The following is a 21587-nucleotide window of genomic DNA, read 5'->3' as shown; positions in this document are numbered from 1 at the left end:
GCTTCGATCCGATTGGCTGGCAGCTGTGACGCAGAAGACGTCACTGTTTGTTTTTCGCTCCAACTGTTGTATGACCGATATACGTCCAGTACGATTATTAAGATAAGGACTATTGCCGAAATTCATGTCCAATCTCAAATCTAAATGTGGATTATACATTTCACATCAATCCTTATAAGAAAATTACAGTGTTTTGTCACAGACCTCATAGATGTTGATTAAACAGGGTTCGTCCCAGGTCGGCAAACACAAGCTAATATTAGGAGAACATTACACATTACACATTGGTGAAATATGGGTTTAATAAAAGGAAAATACAAATGATCAAAACAGTCCATCATCACCTGATGACCACAGTAAAAATCAATTGTTCTCTCTCAAGTAGATTGATATTCCAAAGAGGGACAAGGCAGGGTTGCTGCTTAAACCCACATTGTTTGCTTTTAATTTGCTTTTATTAATCAGGTCAGCTTGTTTGCTGACAATACAATGATCTATTTAAATAACCCGCCGAATTGTTTGAACAACTAATTCGATCCTAGAACTATTTGCCTCATATTCACGGTACAAAATAAAAATATCAAAAACCCAAATACAACACCACTCTGAATGATACGCTAAGAGAATACAAATAAAAAAAAAAGGGATATGTAATGACTGAAATATTTAGGAATAAATATAACCAACAATCTTGAAAATCTATTCAGAAAGAATAATTTCCACATTGACAATTTAATAAGAAAAGACATGGAACAGTGGTCTTTGTACATTTACTTGTTTATTCTTTCTCTTCATTATTTTATCCATATTTTTCTAAAATCCGTCAGTCCTGTTAAAAATTAAAATGAAATTCAAACAAGGTGAGAAGAAATGTGTGCTTCTCTCCAGCAGCGTTATTATGATACACAGCCAAAAATGTATTTACCCTGAACGCTACTGAAAGAGCTTCCTGTTGAGCTGACACCTTAGAAGATTGTAGCGTAGGATCATTAATAACCGGCGAATGAAACACAACACAATTTCCATTATTAACGAAAAATAAAAAAAGAAACATTTTCCTTTGAATATTATTTTATTAGCTGATTCCCAACAGATGATGAGTGTGCAATTTCTGCCGGGCGAGTTATGATATACTGTCCCCCATCATGACACTAACCTTAGGTTCTTCTTTCATTATCATTAGCATTAGTATTAATATGTAAACTGTTGAACAGGTGAAACGCCAGGCTTGGTTAGAGTTCACTTGTATTTGCAGAGACACATGGAACATATAAGACACATGCTTCTCATGGAAAATCCTCAAAATGCAATAGTGTAAACATACATTTGTCTCGTCTTCAGACGGCACACAAACACTTATAATTCCGCTAAACAAATAATACTGACAGCAAATGACATCATCATCGCAACAGCATGTTCTAGTTCATCAACTTTTTTTGGCTAACATCCACTCAGTGATCAGCATTAGTGGTGTCAACGGTTTTCACTAGAAAAGCGTCTCTTGATTCATGTGTTAGTTCATGGTTAAATATAAAAACATATGCAGTTTAAAATGCAATGGCATTTAAGGTCACTTGTAGTTAAAGGCGCACAGTGAGGAACCTCCAGATCAAAGCACATTAACTAATCTTACATTCACAAAGTGGTCATCTTCTGATGTTAAGTTGGATTTTCAACAGTATTTTGGGCCTGTCTAGGTTGAAAAAATTCACCTTGTCGATTTAAGAGTAAACTGTGCACACTTTACTAAGCTTTTCCAGTTAATCCAGAATTTTTGAACATTAAAAATATATCAAACGTGACTCAGCTGTAACCTTGAAAAACATTTGTTTTTCTAGAGCAGAGCTCCTCTGCTTTCAAACATGCCTCATCTGCTCTTCCTTCCAGACGTATCCTCCTGACCTGGTCCGCTTGAGCTTTGCTCACAGAAACCTTTCTGGCAACAGAAATAACCTTCACTTTGTTTATTTGAAGTCAACCAGTTTGGATCCTCGGTAGACTCCGTCACACTTTGCCTTTGGCCAACCGTTCTGACACGCTCTTTATGGGGACTCCTCTGCGGGTGACTTTTATGTGGATAAACAGTGTTGCAGGTGACAGTCTGGATCCATCTGACTTCAGGAGGTGAACGTGCCGGTAGCCTGAAAAATCAGTGGAGATTACATGTTGCACGAGCAAGTGTGTGTTTGTGTGTGTGTGTTTAGGTGTCCACCTGTGCGCAGGCTGGTGAAAGGCAGAGTGAACTGTCCCACAAAGTCGTTCTTTGACGTGTGATCATGGTCCTCCACCATAAACCGCACCAGGGCCAGATCTGGAACCTGCAGCTGGAAGCTCAGTGTGCAGTCCCAGCGTGGGTTAAAACCTGCGGAGGGCGCCCGTGTGCTGTGAACGCCGCAATTGGAACTGACCAAAACCTCAATTTGCATGGGCTTTTAAGCTGTGTAACACTCACACTTCACATAAGTGAATGCTTGAGTCGAAGGAAACAAAGATGTGAATACAAATCTTCACATTCATTGTATTTATGAAAGATAAAAAAAACATATATATGATGTTTAGACTTATATATAAATATATGTCGTATAAATATAATGAATGTGAAGATTTGTGTTCACATCTTTGTTTGACTTAGTGTTACACAGCTTAAAAGGCTCATTCACTTTATAATAAAATATCGTAAAAAAACACCATCAGAACGTCTATTTCATTGAGGCATTAGACATTATTATTCATGCACACAATGCCGTATATACGAACTGACAAAAGGTGTTTACCATTGTTATCAATGCGGTGGGTTTTGGCTCTGGCGTTATCGATGGCCACTCCATGGATCTCCACCCACACCTGCGGGTCCACGATGGAACTGGCCTTGTCAGTGTTTGTTTTTGGAAGCTGCTGAGCTGAAATGACCTACAAGATAGACATATTCAATTCTACTCCACAACACACACGCTTTGAATCCATTTAAATACGTAGATGACTTGAGTTTTGAAGTGAAGGCTTGGCTGTGACATCACTCACTCTGATGGTGAGCTGTGTAGGGATGTGACCCGGGCCTCCTCCTGTGTTCTCTGGGTTGAAGTTGGATGACAGGCTGCAGATGAAATCAGGCTTCAGGACATATCCACAGCGACCGTTGGGCAGGAAGCGACCCTGGTTCAGATCCATCTGCTCCCCTGGTGTCTGGAAGTTCAGAGCCACTGCACAGTTGTACCAAACAAACACGAGCATAAGTGAACAAGCGAAAGCAAAATAGCTCCGTGCTCTTCTGCGGCAGCACAAACCCATGTGGCAGCCACCATTCCACATTTCCTGAGGATCATAGTTGGATGACTGAAGCCGCTGGCCGGAAGGGTAGATCCGGCTCAGCTGCCGACTGTTGTGTCTCACAAATAACTTGCCTGCAAATTAAATATATATTATTATATTATTATAAATATATATGGTGTATATTTTTAAAGGCAAACCAGAATCTTTGATGAGCTTGAGAGCGTCGCTCTCAGAGAAGGAAGACATCTCATCTGCCGCCTTTTCACCCGAGTTTTCAAAGCCGCTGAAGGGGACGCTCCGGCAGTAGACCACCAGTGAAGACAGTTCCGGGCTGAGTTTGGAACACACCTGCTGCACAAACAAAACACTGGTATTTGGCTTCTCAGGACGAGTAGAACAGATGCGGCATCGGCCTCAGTATGAGCTAAAGTAAACCTTATTATAATGACCCAATTATTTTGACGTCTTCATCCACAAACTGAGGTTTGGATTTGTGGAGTCCAGCCCCACCGCTGACCTTTGCTAGGTCCTTCTTGGGCGTGCCCTTGCTCCCGTTTGTGTACTCGTCCTCAGAGCTGGAGGAGAAGCTGGCGCTGCTGCTGTTCTTTCCCAGCTGGCTCAGGTGCGGAGTGTGTTTCTTTCCTTTCACTAAAATATAACCTTTCAGCTCCTGGTGTGGGTCACAGCGGACACATGAAGCCATCAGAGAAATGGTCTGCTGTCGTGCTGGTGTTTGTGTTGTGTAACCTCTGGAGAGGGCAGATCCTTAAGGGGCTTCTCACTGAGCGGCTTGGTGAGCAGCTTCTTTCCCAGGATGGCGCGGAGGTGCTGGGCCATGACGGCCTGCTGCTCCACAGAGCAGTGGTTCTCCAAGGACAAGATGAGGGGATACGGGGAGGCCTGGAGAGAAAAGAGATTTCAATGATGTGGAACTAGCTCCAGATTGTAAGACAAAAAGTTTAGAGGATTCAGATCTGACCTCTGGGAAAGGGACTTTAATAACAATAATGCTGCATCTCACAGAAGGAAGGGCTTTCTTTGACTTTCTATTTCTACAGTCATGCACAACAGAGACCACACCAAGTTCCATTTTGATCTTAAGTTAGCACGTTGATTTAAAGGACGGTTGAGTGAGTGTTGAAATGCAATGCTGGACCTAGATAAACATAAAACCTGATACTGTATCTTAGGGGATAAATATGGCTGAAGACGTGACGCAAATGGGTTTCAAAATACATTTTTCATTTTGATTTGACCTTCACCATGAAGCAAGATCATGCAGACACGATTAAACACGGCACTGCAAGTCATCTGCCTGGGTGCCCCTGAGCCAGGCATGCACCCACAAGCGCAAAGAGCTATGAAGGCCACTAAGTCAGGATCTGTTTACTGACAACTTGCTGGTTTCATTAGCAATAAGAGGCGCTGCAGTGGAGGATTTACACCTTTTAATAAAATAAGTGCTGCTCTTGCCTTGAAGGCGTATTGAGCGATGGTTTCTATGACCTCCTTGAACGGCACTTTGGAGGTGAGTGTGTGGCCGTGGTAAATGACAGGCTCCCCTTTATCTCCATCCCAGCAGTCCAGCTCCACGCAGCGGCAGCCCTGATTCAGAGCCCTGCCGGTGAGAAGATAGAGAGAATTTAACAGAGGCGAGGGGGGAAAAAAACCCTGATAAGAGTTGGTTAATGCCTGATGTAGGGCTCCGTGCTGCTGGTGCTGGTCACTTGGTCCTTGGTCAGGTAGGTGTTGTGTGAGGAGGAAATGAAGTAGTGAGATAAGGGGCGGCTCATGTCCTGGTACACTCTGCCATGGTCCGGGTTAAAAACATCATTCTCCAGGGAGAGCATGTACATGGTGAAACCGTTCTGGGTCATGAACTGGTTCTTCTGAGCTGCAACACAGGGCACATTTTCATTTCCAACCCACTGACTTTTACCCATAAACATAGCAAAACGCAAATATATGTCAAACCACTTATCTGCTCCTCTGCCTTTAAATATGTTTTTTTTACCCAAATGTAAAAAAAAAAAATCCCCAAAAGTTCCACAGGTCCACAGTACATTTTCATGTCCTACAATCCACACCAATGATAGTCTTTAAACTCTGTTGTGGGTTATTGACTTGAGTCTGAAGACAACCCACCCCAGTCATTAAGCTCGTAGGTGAGTATGAGGTTCTGAGCGTGACTCAGAGACGCGTCCTCGCCCTGATCTCCGAGGAAGTCTCGCAGCTCTGCCGTGGACAGCACACAGCCGTTACTGGAGTAATGTCGGAACACCGCGTCCAGCTCGGGGCGTCGCAGAAGCTCCCTGCAGAACTCCTCGATCTCGATGTGATCCAGGCGACCGTCGCCGGACCGGTCACACCTCTAGAATGGAGCACAGTGATGTTTACATTAACACACGCTCTTGTTTTGGGAGTGCGAGATTTTATTGTGGGAAACACCTCCATGGTAATCCAAGCCAGCTGCTAAAGCTTACATTCACAATGTGCCTCTATTATAGAAGGCAGTGAGAGCTCACAGCTTGCAGTGGAGACTCAGCTAGCTGCTGGTTTGATCTGGAAAAGATAAGATGACTAAAGTGCTGTCTTGGTTACTGACAGCACAGACTGCAGGGTGTCAGAGAAAACTGAGATGACCCTAATGTGTAAAAATATCACAGACTCTCGGAGCATCCGCTCTTCTGTTAGCAGAATTTCAAGCTTAAAATACATAAGAATGACATCAGTGCCAGACTCTGGCGGAGGGAGATCAATGCTTGAGATGGTGAAAACACACTATTTTTACTTTGGTCACTATCAGGACGCTGATTCACATTGACAAATGGAAGGGAAAGACACTGACCTTGAATAGAGAGCGAGCGTAGTGCTCATTCAGGTCGATGTTGATCATCTGCAGCAGCCATTTGACCTCGTCGTAGCTCATCTTGCCGTCCTGGTTTTGGTCCGCTCGCCGCAGGTATCCACGGATCCAAATGATGGCCAGTTAAGGATTACTCAGCACTTAAAAGTGTAAATGGAAAAGACTGAAAAACTAAAAAAAAAATATCCACCCACCAATTAATCCAACGGTTTTATACCATTACAAAGGAACGCATACTTTCTTCACTTGTCACCTAGTTCAACTTCAGTTTATCACTACTGTGAGTCACTTTTGTGCACTGCAGCCACTAGCACGTCTGCAGACAGTTCTATATTAACCACTGGATCTGATGCAGTGCCATGCAAGCACATGGGTGACATGCTCTCTTCGCAAAGACCTGACCCATTCTGGCTCAAAACCAAAGGTATACACAGTTTTTCACATTCAAAATCTGCTGGTAACTTGCAAGTCATCCAATAATAAGATGGTTTTCTGTTCACATTATGTGCTCTGTTGTAGTGCGCTTGGGCAAGACACTTCACCTGCCTTGTGCCGTGTGAATGCATGGTGGTCAGAGGGTTTTTTTGACTCATACTGGCATCCCGGCTTTGCATGATTTATTTCTCTTAAGATCATTGGGCAGGATAATGGTGGGGAAAACTGTGATGTCATGTTGTACTTGTGGGCACTTATACGTCAATGGTAAATGGAGCTAAGCCTTACTTCCGTTGCTAAGAAGCACACACGTTTTGATGATATCAGCTGTTGAGGCTTCATGAAACAGCGTCATCTTTGTGAAGACATCCTGAGTAGATAGCGAGTAGACAGCGATCTTGGTGTAACAATGATGTTTGGGGTCACTGAAACTGTTGTTCAAAACCAGTGTCTTTTGAGCAGAGAGCACAAGCTAGTGAAAAAGTGGACGCTGTTTCATGAAGCCTCAGAAGCCCATCAATATTAGGCAGGAATTTTGAGCACCTTGCACTCAAAGACTGTTGAAATGTGAAAATATCTTTCGACACACAAACTTTAACTGTACGTTGGACTGGAGCCGCCACTAGAAAGAAACCCAACAAACTCGAACATATTTACACTGAAAACAATGATTCTGGATTTGCAGATGATACCTACACATGGAATAGAAATAGTTGTGGAATACTATTACAAATGCAGTTAGCATAAAATATAAAATATATATAAAAACATAGCTTTAGAGGGCAGGTAATGTTTGAGTTTTTGACAGTGTATTTCATGAAGGTGACATGAAGCTGGGTCTAAACATGATTTTTCCCCCTGAATTCTTTATGCCTCCAGACAGACAGTGCAGATCAAAAGCAGCTCATTGTACTGTATTTACTTGCTGATGAAACTTGGGGAGGAAATGATGAGAAATGGCAGAGCTGTTGACCCAGACACAGCCCTCCTGCTATGAAGGATCATTATAACAGCAACTATAATTGGGTGGCAGTTTTTACCTAGTCATTACTGTTCATGCTGCAGACGTGGGAGGCAGCGAGTGATCTGCGTCACTGCAGAGATTCAACTTGACTAAATTTAGTCCAACAAGTGGGAACACGGAGCAGGATATTGATCCAGTTTTTCCTTCTGAGTCATGTTTGCCACTCGCTCCTTCAGGGTCCGGAGTCCACGCACCCACCGCTGAGCTTCGGCCTCACAGGTGCACAGCAGGTCCAGACTCTTTCGGGGTCCTCTGAAGACCACTGTGAAGCACTGGCTCTCCGGCACTGACCCAGACAATCTTCGCAGTGCCTCGGACTGGCAGCCTTCACGCACGCACTCCACCTCCGTCACTGCAACTGGTAGGAAAACTGTCATTTAGTGATTCCATCGAGGGAATTGTTAAGTCCCCCTCCTTCAGTCACCCCTCAGCCCTGAATTGGCCGACCAAGAGAGATCCCCGTCACAAACAGTGCTTCTCGTGGCTATGAGAAAATATCTTTCTACACACAAATTTAACCGTACGTTGGACTGGAGCCACCACTAGAAAGAAACCTACCTCTAACATCTTTCCAGTGCTACTTCCACATCGTCCCCCGCACACATCTCTCACACACCTCACTGCTGGGAGGATTGTATTACTATGTAATACTGTTAACTCTTGCAGACAGTTTTGTTTGTTCTAAAAAACACCCCATTCCAGTGATCATTGGGTGTAGAGCAGGATAGGAGGCTGCATTTTCACTAGTGGGATTCTTTTGCCGACTTAATGGATCCCACTTTGAGCTGAGGCTTCTGCAACAGCACCAACGGTACGACCTGCTGGTGATGGAAATCAAACATTTACCTTTGGTGCCGTGGTACTTTCAGAACAATGACGTGACCATTATTCTTACTGTTTTATATTTAATACAATCGCAGTTTTCTTTCATAACTGCAAATGTTATAAAGATAGTCTGCAGCAATTTTTCTTCACATCATCATTTCTTGCTTCTTTTTCTCAGTAACATTATGCAAACAGATCATTTCATTTGGTTTCTTATGTATTTCTGTGGCTTCATTTATGCTCACTTGCTCCTCTTATGAGGGCCACAAAGCTAGACCATCGATGAGCTCATGCTCTCATTGGCTAGTCTTCTCCCCCAATCACAAGGAGCTACTCAAGGGAGGACGGCGGATCTTGCTGGAAATGTATTAACTCCAAGAAGAATAAGTAACAAGCAGCAGATTGATGTTTGATGTTCTTCAACTGCATCTCCTCTCGGCTATACCTGCCTGAAACACCTCCAAAGGGGGACGGCAGTCACCTCACCTGACTCCTCTCAACGCAGCGGCTCTACTCCGAGTCTCTCCCGAGTGACAGAGCTCTTCACCTTCAACTAAAGGAGACGCCCACCATCCGTCGGAGAAAACTCATTTCAGTCGTTTGTATCTGGCATCGTGTTCTTTCGGACTTGAGCCACAGATCATGACCATCGGGGGGAAAATTGATCGGTAACTCAAGAGCTGGGCCATTTGGCTCAGCTCTCTCTCAGACACAACAGTGCACTATTGCCCCTGCTGTGCCAATTGCCCCTGCTGTGCCGATTCCCAGACCAATCTCCACCTCCTTTCGCACGTACTCGAGAACAAGACCCCAAGATATGTAAACTTCACCACTAGACGAAGGAACAATGAAGAGTATCAGAAACAAACCGCCTACCTACATAAAATACAACTGACTGGAGGTTGTTGTGTGTTGCTTTCTGGTGCCATTTTTATTTTTATTTTTATCGGCTTACTATATAAGTTCCAGCAAGACGTGCTCTTGAGTGGCCTGACTGGTGGAGAAGCAGAGAGCTTCAAACAACACTACACTTGTGACATTTGCGCAAGCAACAGGGTGATTTTGTAGCAGCAGAATGTGTTTTGAGAGTACAATAACCAAGACACATTTGGACAAGAAATCAGAAATCTAGCTCCACAGCGGTGCGCCTGGATGACAATACAAGTGAAATATCGTGTGGGCTGACCGCGTGGCATCGACGTGAACAAGCTCTTCAGCTTCAATATCAGCAAATGTTGAAGCGTTGTGTTTCAGCTGCTCTCATGAACATCCTTCCTATAGAATAGTAACAAGTACTGAGCCTTGTGGTGCTCCACATTAGATAGCTTTCTGTTTGATTTTTGTATACTTCCTGTAGTCTCCGGCTGAAGTAGCTTCATCCCCAACTTTGTGCTGCTCCATTTCTGAGTGTATTTTTGCCTCAATATTATTACTTTTGCACTTATTATTAGAGCTGTGATTGATCAACCTTTTCCTATGTCAAACAGAATAAAAGAATTCAACTCAGAAATGCGTTTTCTCTTTGTAATCTCTGCTATGCTCTGTAGTGTGTTGAGCCGTTTGGACAATAGTCTCATTCTTTACCCTGAGGTCATCCAGCTCCTGCTGTCTACCTCCTCAAATCAGCTCCAGATTCCTTCTCAGCTCCCAGAGACACAGCGAATGTGGCATGTTTGTGTGTGAAGCCTGTTCGCTGCCAAGTGCTTTTGCAGCATAAGGTGCAGCTCAGAAGTGCAGGCGTCAAATCACAGCGGAGCTCTGGACGAGAGCCTTGGAAAAGAGGAGCCCTGCCAAAGCTTCTTCCCAGAAGCAGCGCTGACAAAAACGCGCTGCAGCCTGACAGCCAGGCCTCTTCACTATCTGCTCGCAGCAGCGTTGTTGTCACTGTTCTACTGAGTGTTACACGCCGGCTCTGCAGCTATATCTGGCACGGCAAAATGAAGACGGCCTTCACCAGATGCTGAGCCACAAATACATGCAGACTTCCACCATGCTCCCTCTAGAGGGCTCTTGATGACACGTCTTCCTGTCTCAGGAGAAAGCAGTGATGCAGTGATACATGTATCCTCATGAAAAAAAAAATAGAAAATTGGATTTAATACAGTTGGAAAATTGGATTTATGTCACTCAAAATAAATACAATAAAACATACTCAAAAAATACTTTGTATTGAACATAAAATATCAATAAGTGGAAACAAATTTATAATCAAATGAAATGCTGTTTTCTTCTTATTTTCTTCTTGTTTGTATGATATTTTAAGAAGAAAATTCAAGTTTAAATAAAGACTGTTTCTCACATCTTTCTGTATTTAAGCTCAGAACAGTCACACTGTATAATGTTGCAGCTTTGGAAATTCAACTGACCACTCTGCGGGTATTTTAGGTTTTCTGCTTAGTCACTGTAATCTAGCCAGTTCCACTAAGTCAAGAAACATTCCTTCATTTAAAAAGGTGCATAGAGCATGATTGTTATTCTGTTTCTATGCTGTTATTACACTTGCAAAAATGTTTTACCTTCATATAAACTTGTTTCCCACTTTCCTAGCTGCTTGTTTTGGTTTATGTTATTCTAAATGGATGGAGACCATCAGACTTTCTCATTGTTTGATCTGTTAGCTTTCCTTCCTCTAACACTACACCCACTAATGTGGACACAATGCATCCCAAACATTCCTCCAAGAAGTTTTAGAGCACGTCACACTTCCTTGTGCTGACAACATGTGTGCACTGGCAAAGGCTGGGTCAAGGACCATGAAGTCGCCGTGCTTCACTGGGCAGCCAACTCACCTGAGCTGAACTGAAAGATCTATATTGTCAGGGACACCAGAACAAATAATGCAGACAACCTTTTGATTCTACTGTTCTTACATGTTCATTGAGTGAATGAAAAAACTGAATGTTTCATGCAGTGAATTGGAACTTTTTCTCCACTCAGCAGGTGGAGACTAGGTTGGCAACATGAAGGACCTATAGAAAAGGATCGGGTTACAACCATTACAGTGGGTGAATTCAATGCACGAAGTAAATACTCACAGGTCTGCTTGGCTTTGGCCTTTCGGGAGCTTTTGGTGGACTCACACCACACGGTGAGGCCGTCCTCTAGGAGCCTCAGGTTTCGGCTTTTCTGCCACCTCTGAGAACGAACCTTCACCATGCTGGAGCCTTGCATCATAAGGACTATATCCTCATTGTCCAGAAGCCCTTCAAGACAAGAAACTGTCACTGTCGCTCTAACTATTGCTAAAAATAACTACTGAAAACACGGTATTTAGGAGCTGACTTGACACTCCAGACAACATTGCATTCGACATTTAATTCCTGGTGGTGTCACGCAAAAACAACATCACAGTTTAGGTAACTAAATAAAGTGGTTTCTCAGTAAACACTTTCCACCTCATGTTTTTGTTCACATTCTTCCAAAGCATAGGAGACCAGAACATGTAAAAACCGATGGAGAAGCAATCGCAGAAAAAAAGAAACTGTGATGGAGATGACACAAGCACAACAGCTTTCAAATGTTTTGCAGGTTCCTTTATTTGTTTAGGGACAAAAGGAATGGAGGCTTGTTATTAGGTCAAATGAACGCTTGCGTCAGACCAAACAGACAGTAGATCCATTATGACTTCCAGCTCAGTGCTATGAATTAGGGTTCTATTTATATTTGATAACATCTGTAGAGATCAAATGAGATACAAGATTTAATATGTAGTGTTGTCAAGACCACGTGGAAACCAGAGCATATCGAGACCAAGGGCAATGAGAGTGCGGGGTCAAGACCAAGAATGAAAGTGAATACAGAACAAACTACTAGTGTGTTCAAGTGAAAGCCTTTCAGTTATCAAATTATTAAAAAAAAAAGAACTGCAGTTTCTTCAGCAGTGAGAAAGAAGCGCGTTTATATGACTGACAGTTTTATGCCTCTATATTCTGGACGGTACTGGTCTTGGTCATGACCCTCCTCATTGGAATCAAGTCACTTCAATCCCATAATATTGGGAATAAAGCTGGTGTGGTCCATCACACTTTACTATCCTCGTCCATCAGTAGTATTTCACTTAGCTTCTCAATAAAACATACCCCATATATTGATATCAATGTCAGCATTTTTGCAGTCATTTGTTTCTGTGAACGATGCAACAACCTCGACATGACATGAACAATATGCACAAGTCTCCATAGAACTGTGGTGTGCTTGGCACTGAGAGCAAACTTGTGCTTCTCTCATTCTAAAGCTTCAACATGCTGGCAGTGGCACACAAGATTTAGGGTGCAACCCAGTGAGGGCACCTCTTTCACTAGTCTTTTCCCTCCTGCTAATGAATGTTTGTGGTATTCAGAGCAAAAACAGTTTTAGGGATCATACTGGTGACAGTGTGGCTGCTGTTGAAAAAACTAGGGTCAATTTGGGACCAACGTCTCCATATATAAACTTCATATCTGTCACTTCTTCTTTGCCGCTCACCTGGATCCAGGAAAGTAGAATACAACTAATCATGTTATACTATAAAACCAGCTTTAAAAATTCATTTTCAAATTTGATACACCAAAACAATTCTGTGAAACATTTCAGCTTGGGACAAGGAGTCTCTCCTCTTCGAGCACAATCCTGCTTTTGTCAAGTTATTTTTCAAGGCTGTATCTGCTCTGTGCGCCTCCACTGTTTTGTTTGGCGCAGTTTCTTTCACGTTCAGTAAATTTGCAAGTCCTCATTGATGGTGCCAAATGGCCGACAGAGATACTTGAAGGGCCTCCAATGAGCTACAGCCTTCCCACTGCCCCCCTTTCGCTCTCAGTCCTACTGGAAGCAAAGTGGGTGCAGCCATGGATGTCTTTTTTCTCCCCATTAACAGCGAACAAAAGATCCCCCCCCCAGCGAGGCCTCGGCCCATAACAACCCTGTTTTTTCAAGCTGTTACCGCAAGCAAGGCATTCCCACCAGGAACCGATTAACTGCAGGTCATTGACCATCTGAAACTGTCCAGTCTAAAGTGCTCTCCACTTTCAACTCTCCTTTAACCACATCAACAAGTGAAGAAAGAAACATGCAGAAAACTGAAAATTATTATCAATACATCTCCGTACTTTGCATCCTTGTTAACATTAAAGAAAAGAAAAGTAGTATAGATCGACTTACAATAAAGAATCATTTCACTAACATTATTTTTGGACTGGTCTATTGTGAGACTTATTTTGTCCACTTGAGGCCACCGTATTCTGTGAGCGCTGGTCATGGAACTTTAAGAGAAATCATCTCTTAAACTTTAGAGACTGTTTCCATCCTGGAACGGTCAAAACCAAGGTGTGACTGGTTCAGCTCCATTGTGTTGCACGCACTGCTATTTTTCATTTGATGTCTGGAATCACTTTGTTCTGGAATAAAATCTAATAATTCATTACCATTTTTTCCATCTGTTTCCTTTCTGCAGCCAGAATACTTGAACAGCTGGAAATAACGTTCCCTCCGCTGCAGATGTCGGACTGTTGGGTTAAGTCAGATTGAACAGAGCTAGATGAGGGACTGTCAAACAGATCTGAAAGAAAGGAAAATATCTGATCTGGTTTGACTTTGTATTGAGCCAAGGAGTTAACAAAAAAAGCTGATGGTAGCTCCAATGGCTGCGTGATGTTAATGTAATTTCCTTAAACCAATAAATAACATTGTATAATTTTGCTTCAGCTACCCAACCAGTGGGCTGTGTGACTCGCATCAGCCCTGCACACATTCTGCCCATTGGCAGGTGCTCCCTAAACAGCTGAGAAGAATCTGCCACGACAGGAACCTTCACCAAAAACACTGCCACAAGTGCTCAGCAAGTGAGGTGGTGGTGGGTCACAGAGCTACGGTTATCATTATCTAACTGCATTCTAATGATGGATTATTTTAAATCAGACCAGGATTAAAAGATAACAAAGCCATGCAGTGAAGCTTTGGAATCCAGTCTCTCTGGAGAATGGGGATCAGGTTTGTGAGTATGTGCGGCTGCTGATGTGGTTCAGAACAAAATTGAAGCAGATTTTCATTTCCGGCTCCACTCAGCTGTCGGCCTTGGTTCGGCCCCGTCCTGGCCGCAGGAGATCCGACTGGTATTTTGTTGTCGACAGCCTCTCTATCACATTCTCTTGGACAAGTTGAAGACACAAATCTATTCAATTTAAAGAGGAAATTCCAGTTAGAATGCTAAAAACTTTGGCATACTTCAATGCTGCGGAGAACAGACTGCACATGGGCGCGATCTCCGTCATGTGTTTGGACATTTTCAAGCTGCGGGAAGTCTGCAGTCAGGGGCAGAGCATAGCAGGGAATAACACTTTCAGCTGGTCAGTGCTAGAATCTGAGTCCTCTTCACAGAGTCCTGGACCAGCTCCCCCCCGAGACACAGTTCAAGTTTCTCACAGCATAACAAACATCACAAGAGCGATCCTGTGTTGACGCTACACCTGCGTGAGGATGGAGCAGCCCGCCTGTTGCGTACTTGATATGGCCAGTTGAATTTCAGAATGCGTCCCACAGCTGTCTTCATCAGGCCTGTCGAGGCAGGCAGCAGCAAGGAAGCTATCGAAGAGGATGTACAGGCTTTTCTCTCAGAAAAGGTTCTCGATATTTGCCCACAAATATTTGAAAAAAAAATACACAGTGTGGTGTTTGATGTCTTGTTTCTGCCAATACTCACATTTCACATCAGCGTTTTTGTCTCTGACCACCTAGCTCAACAATGGTGTGCACCAGGGTGCTGTCCTCGAGCCCTTGTTCCTTCTGTTTTACAAACACTTCAGCACAATTTTTAGACTACCCCACTTCACAGTTCCGTTTCACTCCATCACCACACGTCTTTGTTAAAGCCTCGTCTGCACTCAGCAACATTACACAGGGTCCCAGCTTTCACCTCTACTGCGCCAGGCTCTATTCAGTCAGCATGTTCCTAGTTTTTATTCCATACTTCAATTCATCCAAAAGTTCAGCTGACACATCCAGCCAGTACTTCTTCCTCATGTCACTTTCTAGCTGTGTATATTTCAGATTCCAAAATGACTGTTCTTTTTATGTGAGATACACTTATCACTATCTTTTCATAAAGTACCAAAAGTATCAAAATATGTAGGTCCTTGATTCGAAGGACTGCACAACTGCAACAAATACTTTGCAAGTTTAATTCGTTCACCCTAAAACTTGCCCCTCAGCCTTCTGTTATAAGTGGATCGATGGGAAATTCAAGGTTAGAGTGACGGGGAATGTTTCCATTTTAAGCAAATGTGATGCTATAGACATGCTTATAACAACCATTAAACATCTCACTCAAACAGTGACATTGTTGATAGAATTTTGAGTTAAATCTGAAAAAATATTTTCTTATGTTAAGTGGGTGAAAAAGAAGGAAAAGAAGAGTGAGAGCATAAGGCTGCGCTCGAGGTGAAAAGTAGAACAGAGCTTTGTCATGAATGTGAAACTGTCACATTACAGTAAGAATGAATAACTGTTTTCAGTCTGTGACTCCTTTGATTCAGCAGCGAGTCGACATGAAAGCCTCTGCCAGAGCACAGCTCTCTCGGGCACACACTGGTTTGAAAGAGAAAGAGAGGATTATGCGAGGTATTTGAGAGAAAAGGTGGTCCGGAGCTACCAACCTTATAACTGTAGTGGATTTCAATTTGATCTCGGGGGTCATTGACAAGGACCTATGCGCTCATTTTAGCGGCTTTTAATACGACGTATTGCTGGGGAGTGCTGAAGTCCATTCTTTAAGTGAAATAGTAGTTATTACTCGCAGAAGATGTGCTGAATCAGCTGCGATGCTGCGTTTGGGACCATGCTTACTGTTGCTCAAAACAGTTAACAAAATGAATAGTGTTGTTTTTAATGTCTTGTCAGCTAACCATGCAGATATTTTCACTGCATTTCTGGACACACAAACACACACACAGTCAGTCAGAGAGACACAAAATACACCGTCACTGCAGGCGAGGCACAAAAACACTGTCACACGCTGCCTCTCAACAAGAAGGTTCAGGGTTCGAATCCAGCACTGGACCTCTGGGTGGAGTTTGCATGCTTCCCTGTGCAGGGTCAAGAGGAGGTCAACAAGTATATTATACAAATAGTGAGAAATAATGCGTTGAATACTTACTATCATATTTGAACTTCAATATGAGACAAGAAAAAAGATGATCCTTTTACTCAAGACTTAATTTGAGATAACTTTTTTTAAGACACCAGTACAAGACGTCAAAACAATGAGTCAGACATCTGTGTCTTTGTGCTATTGTCACGACAAAGGCAGCAGATCTGAAAGTCTAAATCCTAAACTGGGGCAGAGGAAATACTTTCCCACTTTTCAGTCCCATGCCTGATGGAAACTCAAAATACTTCTGTGGGGAAAAAAAGAGGATTAGTCTTTAAAACCATGTGATCGTCGGCGTGTCTATTTGCCACCTGATGCCATGGGAGGATTACAGACCTGCAGAGGTCAAGGGTCGCCGCATGGATTTATGCTGACACTTGACATGGGGGTCAGGCACAGTCGACCTCTTGGCCTTATTGTTCTGCTATTAGAAGATCCTTGTATCACCTGTCGCATATCACGTTTCAGCATGTAAAGTCTTCAGACTGCAACTGTCAGGCATGAATCACAGCTGTAGTGTTTCTGCTGTAATAATGAATGCAAAGTTGTCCAATGATTGAAGGGCAATATAGACTGGACTTGATTCAAGAATGCATTGGGTTATCAATACAGCGGAATCTTGTGATGCGCAAAAAAAAGATTCAAATCTAAACAGGATTAAATAACAACATGAAAATGTGATGGAGGTGCTTCTTATTTGGTCGGTAAAATTGAGGAAACAAGGTCACGGAACTTGGATAGAAACTCAGAACAGTTCAGTTTTGAATGCAAACATGACATTTTGTTGAATAAATAAAGGAAAAAAAAAAAAAAAAGATTCTCTACCAGCACCATTTGTGGTGTATTTGTGTTGAAATATTGGTTCGATTAGGGTTCAGCCTCGCTCCACAGACAAACACTTTACAACAATCGACGCGCACAACAATAGTAGCAATAACAGCTCAGTATATATCTACAGCATGTGTATAGTATAATATATTAGTTCATAATCATATGAAAGATGAAACCAACGTCATATCATGTGGTTCTGCGGTTCTCAATTAAATCAAACAAACACTGAATCACCCTCTCTACTAAATACTCAGGTCATGAAGGTGAATTTCTTGTGATAGAAATAAGGTTAAAATAAAGGGAAGATAATGGATGAGGCAGAGTTGACCCAGTTATTTACCTTGTTTTTATTGTTTTTTAATACATTTTTTTTGTTTCAGTTCTTGGCAAGCTATTCATTTAAATATTGCATTTCAGCAGACAAGGACTTGAAGGACTGAGTCCTCCAGACAGAATTTTTCAGGTTGGTCACGCTAATCCTGTGGCATAAACAGAGGTCAGAAGGTCGTCTGTCCTCACAATAACATTTGCCATGGCACAAACATAGACAGTTGGGCTGCTTTATTGCACACACTGGAGATGAACACACTTTTTTGACCCATTACAAAAAGGAAACTACTGAGTACATTTTGAAATTTTCATGTCGACTTTTGTAAGCGCAAATCTGCCGCTGTCGAACTTTGTCTTTGTCATAAAAATGTCAAAATCAGTTGAAACACAAACACAGTTTTTTCTGACAGGTGTGCCACCAGCAGCTATTTTGGGCAGTCAAAAGTAGGGAGGACTGATATTAGATCAAGTGTCTGAATCACATTTGCTGGCTCACACACCGCTTGACCACACTGCACAGATTATATTAATATTAGAAACCTTTTCACGTGTTATTTTCAGTGATGATTCAATTTCACTTAACCATTAGTAATACTTCCATTGATGGGGCAGTTACTGCAACATGCTTTTCATCACACATCCGTGGAAAAAAAGGAGTGTGAAGACGTCTAATGTCAGAGCAGCAGCAGCAGCAGCTCGCGTTGGTGTGTTCTCAAGAGGAATCCCAGGCAACTCACAGTAAGTGAGGAGGTTGCTTACAGGGTCCACACTGTTTACCTCACTGGAAAACTAACCCTTGTGCTCCTGTGTCCTTGTTGCTACCCGGTGAGCTAACCAGTACAAGACCACCTGGCTCAGCAGCACATCCATTTTAATCAGAACTGGACATGTAATATTAACCAGTGGAATCAATGTGAACATTTCATTCTTATTATTGGAGATTAAAATGTATGTGATAACGTCAACAAGATTCCACTTAGGTTGTCGATCAGTTTCTTTTTTTTCCTGAGTTTGTTAACTCAGGTTTCCTCCCACACCCCAAAACATAGTGTAGCGACCTGGGTGAACTGCGTCGCAAAGGACTGTGGGTAGTGAACTCTTGTGTAAATATTAGTGTTTTAATGTCGGTAAATAGGCTAGAAAAGTGTTGTAGTAGTTGGGTAATTCGAATGTTCAAAATTTAGGGTTACAGTAATGTAAATGTTTGGACCATGACTGAAAGGATGTGTGCTGTACAGGACTCACGGTCAGTTAACTGGTTTAGGGGGTTGTAATAACTGGTTGTTTTGTAAACTGAGCTGACTGCCTCCTTAACAACATCACTAGACTATCAGATACAAGGGTGACTTCTGCCTCACTAATATCCATTTACTTTAGCCTGGGAAAATCTCATAGTTTGATGTCTATAAAAATACAAAATAATACTTTAAAATAAAATACTTAAAATACTAAGTTTGTATTTAGACCCCTTAGTAAGATAGTTGATCTAGGGCAAAGGTTAATGTCTGATACAAGATGCAAAGTGATTTTAGAACATGCGTAAGTGCCTTCAGGGTTTGGGTTTTTCCGATTCTCGGACCGGGGGTTTAGGGGTGCTCCGAATTTTAAAGGCAGGTTTGGACCGTTATTCACGCATTAGTGCGAATGATTGTGCAGAAATGCGCGTGCGTGGGGTGAACTGCCCACCACCAACAACAAAAAAAAGCGCTTGCGATTTGTTCCCGAATCCCACAGTCCTGAACGCAGCACGGTGCTGTCGTCTCCACCTGGCTCATACCTGTCAGGTAGAACCAGAACCGCAGATGGAGGTGGACGGGAATAAGTACCACAGGAGAGCGCGCGGCGACATCGATCAGGAAACAAGTCGCGCGCATGTTTACAGGATACTATGAAGTTTAGACTTTATTGATCCCTTTGGGATGACTCCCTCCAGGAACTATACATTTCCAGCAGCAATAGAGGCAAGAAACGCCATACAGTCAGGAAGAGCATCACACAGAGAATAAAATAAAACTAAAACTAGATTAAAATAGGTTATTGCACCAGAGTTTGACAAGAAAAAGCACTTTGCGTCTTCTGCAGAATGACTTTCTGCATGTCATAACTCACTTTTATATTGTGAATGTACCGTTTTCATGGAATATCTGCCACTACACCCTTGACTCTTCTTTGAGTTAACTATTGACCCGCTTCGCACACAAATCAGCGCAAGCCGCTTGGCAACCTTTGAGTTCACATCCTGATAAAAGCCTTTGGAACAATAAGATTCGACAACATGCTATTTAAAAGCAGGTGAACTCGCCTGCTGGCATACATGAGATTATGTTTTTAACCCAACTTGAAGGTTCTCCTACCGAGCCTCCTGATGGGGTCCGCGGTCTTCGCTGCGCTCTTGCGCGGCTGCTGCCCGGGGCCACTGTCCGCTGACCTGCCGCTGCCCAACATGCTCCTCAGCCCTGTTCACTCCAGCGAAACACAGACTGGTGTCGCTCTGCAAACCTCACTCATGGACCCGTGTTGCACATCCAGCGTGACACATAAAAAGAGAGTGAGGGGAGCGCAACTGCGACTCCTCTTCCACAGGGGACCCTCCCATGCGCGTAACATGACTCCCGACCAGGCGCGCACTTTTCATCAGCCCACTTCCTCAAGCACTTGGGCTTCCAAAGGTCTTTTTATAGAAACCACGTACTGACTCCACAAACTCTGCCCGAACTTTAATTTGTGAGCAGTTCAGCTGCCCCTTGACAGCAACTCATGACGTTATAAGAACGCGTAAAATTACCTGCGTGTTGGCACTAAAATGACTCAAAGTTGACATAAATCAAGACACAAGTATATCAACTTCATTCAGAGACACATATTCTCGCATGGCTTTGGTACAATCACAAATATATATATATATATATATATATATATATATATATATATATATATATATATATATATATATATATATATATATATATATATATATATATATATATATATATATATATACCTTCAGCATGCACTGGGGGCGGCCAGGATGAGGATCAGCATCTCGAGGTCTTGTTCTCGAGTGAGGGAAAAGGGGAGTGTGAGATAGATAGACGGGTTGGGGAGGTGTTCCGGGCATGTCCTACCGGGAGGAGACCCCGGGGAAGACCCAGGACTCGCTGGAGAGATGATGTCTCCGGTCTGGCCTGGGAACGCCTCGGGATCCCCCGGGAAGAGCTGGAGGAGGTTTCCTTGCTCCGAATGCTGCCTCCGCGACCCGACCCCGGATAAGCGGCAGAAGAAGGTGAAGGTGAGATATATATATATATGAGCACAAACACGGACAGCAGATGGCTTTGGTACAATCACAAACAAATGGGAGACAGAGAATATCCATTCATTGTCTGGGTCAGTACCAGACGAGTGGCAGACTTGGGTGGTGGTTCCCCTATTTAAAAAAGGGAATGAGATCCTGCCTAAAGAGGAGAAGTTAAGGTATCGTGGTGTCTCGTTCTCGAGTGAGGGGGTAAGGGAGTTCCGATCAATCTTTATCCCGACCCTCACCTACTTATGACCAAAAGAACGAGATCCCGGATCCAAGCGGTTGAAATGTTTTTTCACTGACTGGAGGCGGGCGTCTCCCTTAAAGATAAGGTGAGGAGATCTGTTGCTCAGGAGAGACTCTGAGGAGAGCCGCTGCTTCTCCGCATTGAGAGGAGTCCGTTCGGTTCGGGCATCTCAGGAGGATGCCTCCTGGACGTGTCCTTCAGAGATGTTTCAGGCACCAGCACAGCTGGGGGGAGACCGAGGGGTCGACCCCGGACCAGGTGGAGGGATTATATCTCTTCCATAGCCTGGGAGTGTCTCAGGATCCTCCATTCGGCATGAAATATTTGGAGAAAATCTTT

General features: G+C 43.1%; 1 protein-coding gene across 4 annotated transcripts; it reads right to left on the bottom strand.

Annotated features, from left to right (window-relative positions):
• Positions 1-426: 426 nt before the first annotated feature.
• On the bottom strand, positions 427-20288 carry LOC128750906 (1-phosphatidylinositol 4,5-bisphosphate phosphodiesterase delta-3-A-like). Of its 4 annotated transcripts, none has more exons than XM_053851531.1 (15): positions 20055-20288; positions 11456-11623; positions 7725-7953; positions 6119-6248; positions 5416-5641; positions 4963-5164; positions 4744-4888; positions 4018-4170; positions 3788-3940; positions 3468-3618; positions 3285-3401; positions 3022-3200; positions 2775-2910; positions 2213-2362; positions 427-2141 (listed from the first exon to the last, which is right to left on the bottom strand). In XM_053851531.1, the coding sequence occupies exons 1-15, from the start codon at positions 20143-20145 to the stop codon at positions 2005-2007; spliced, it is 2367 nt and encodes a 788-aa protein (XP_053707506.1). In that variant the 5' UTR covers positions 20146-20288; the 3' UTR covers positions 427-2004. The 4 variants fall into 4 exon arrangements, with proteins under 4 accessions (XP_053707506.1, XP_053707505.1, XP_053707507.1 ...); XM_053851530.1 differs by having other exon boundaries at positions 3468-3621; positions 20055-20287; XM_053851532.1 differs by lacking the exon at positions 3788-3940 and having other exon boundaries at positions 3468-3621.
• Between the last annotated feature and the right edge of the window lie 1299 nt (positions 20289-21587).

This window comes from Synchiropus splendidus, chromosome 19 (assembly GCF_027744825.2).
Source record: "Synchiropus splendidus isolate RoL2022-P1 chromosome 19, RoL_Sspl_1.0, whole genome shotgun sequence".
Lineage (NCBI taxonomy): Eukaryota > Metazoa > Chordata > Actinopteri > Syngnathiformes > Callionymidae > Synchiropus > Synchiropus splendidus.
This window is presented reverse-complemented; position numbering and strand designations above follow the sequence as displayed.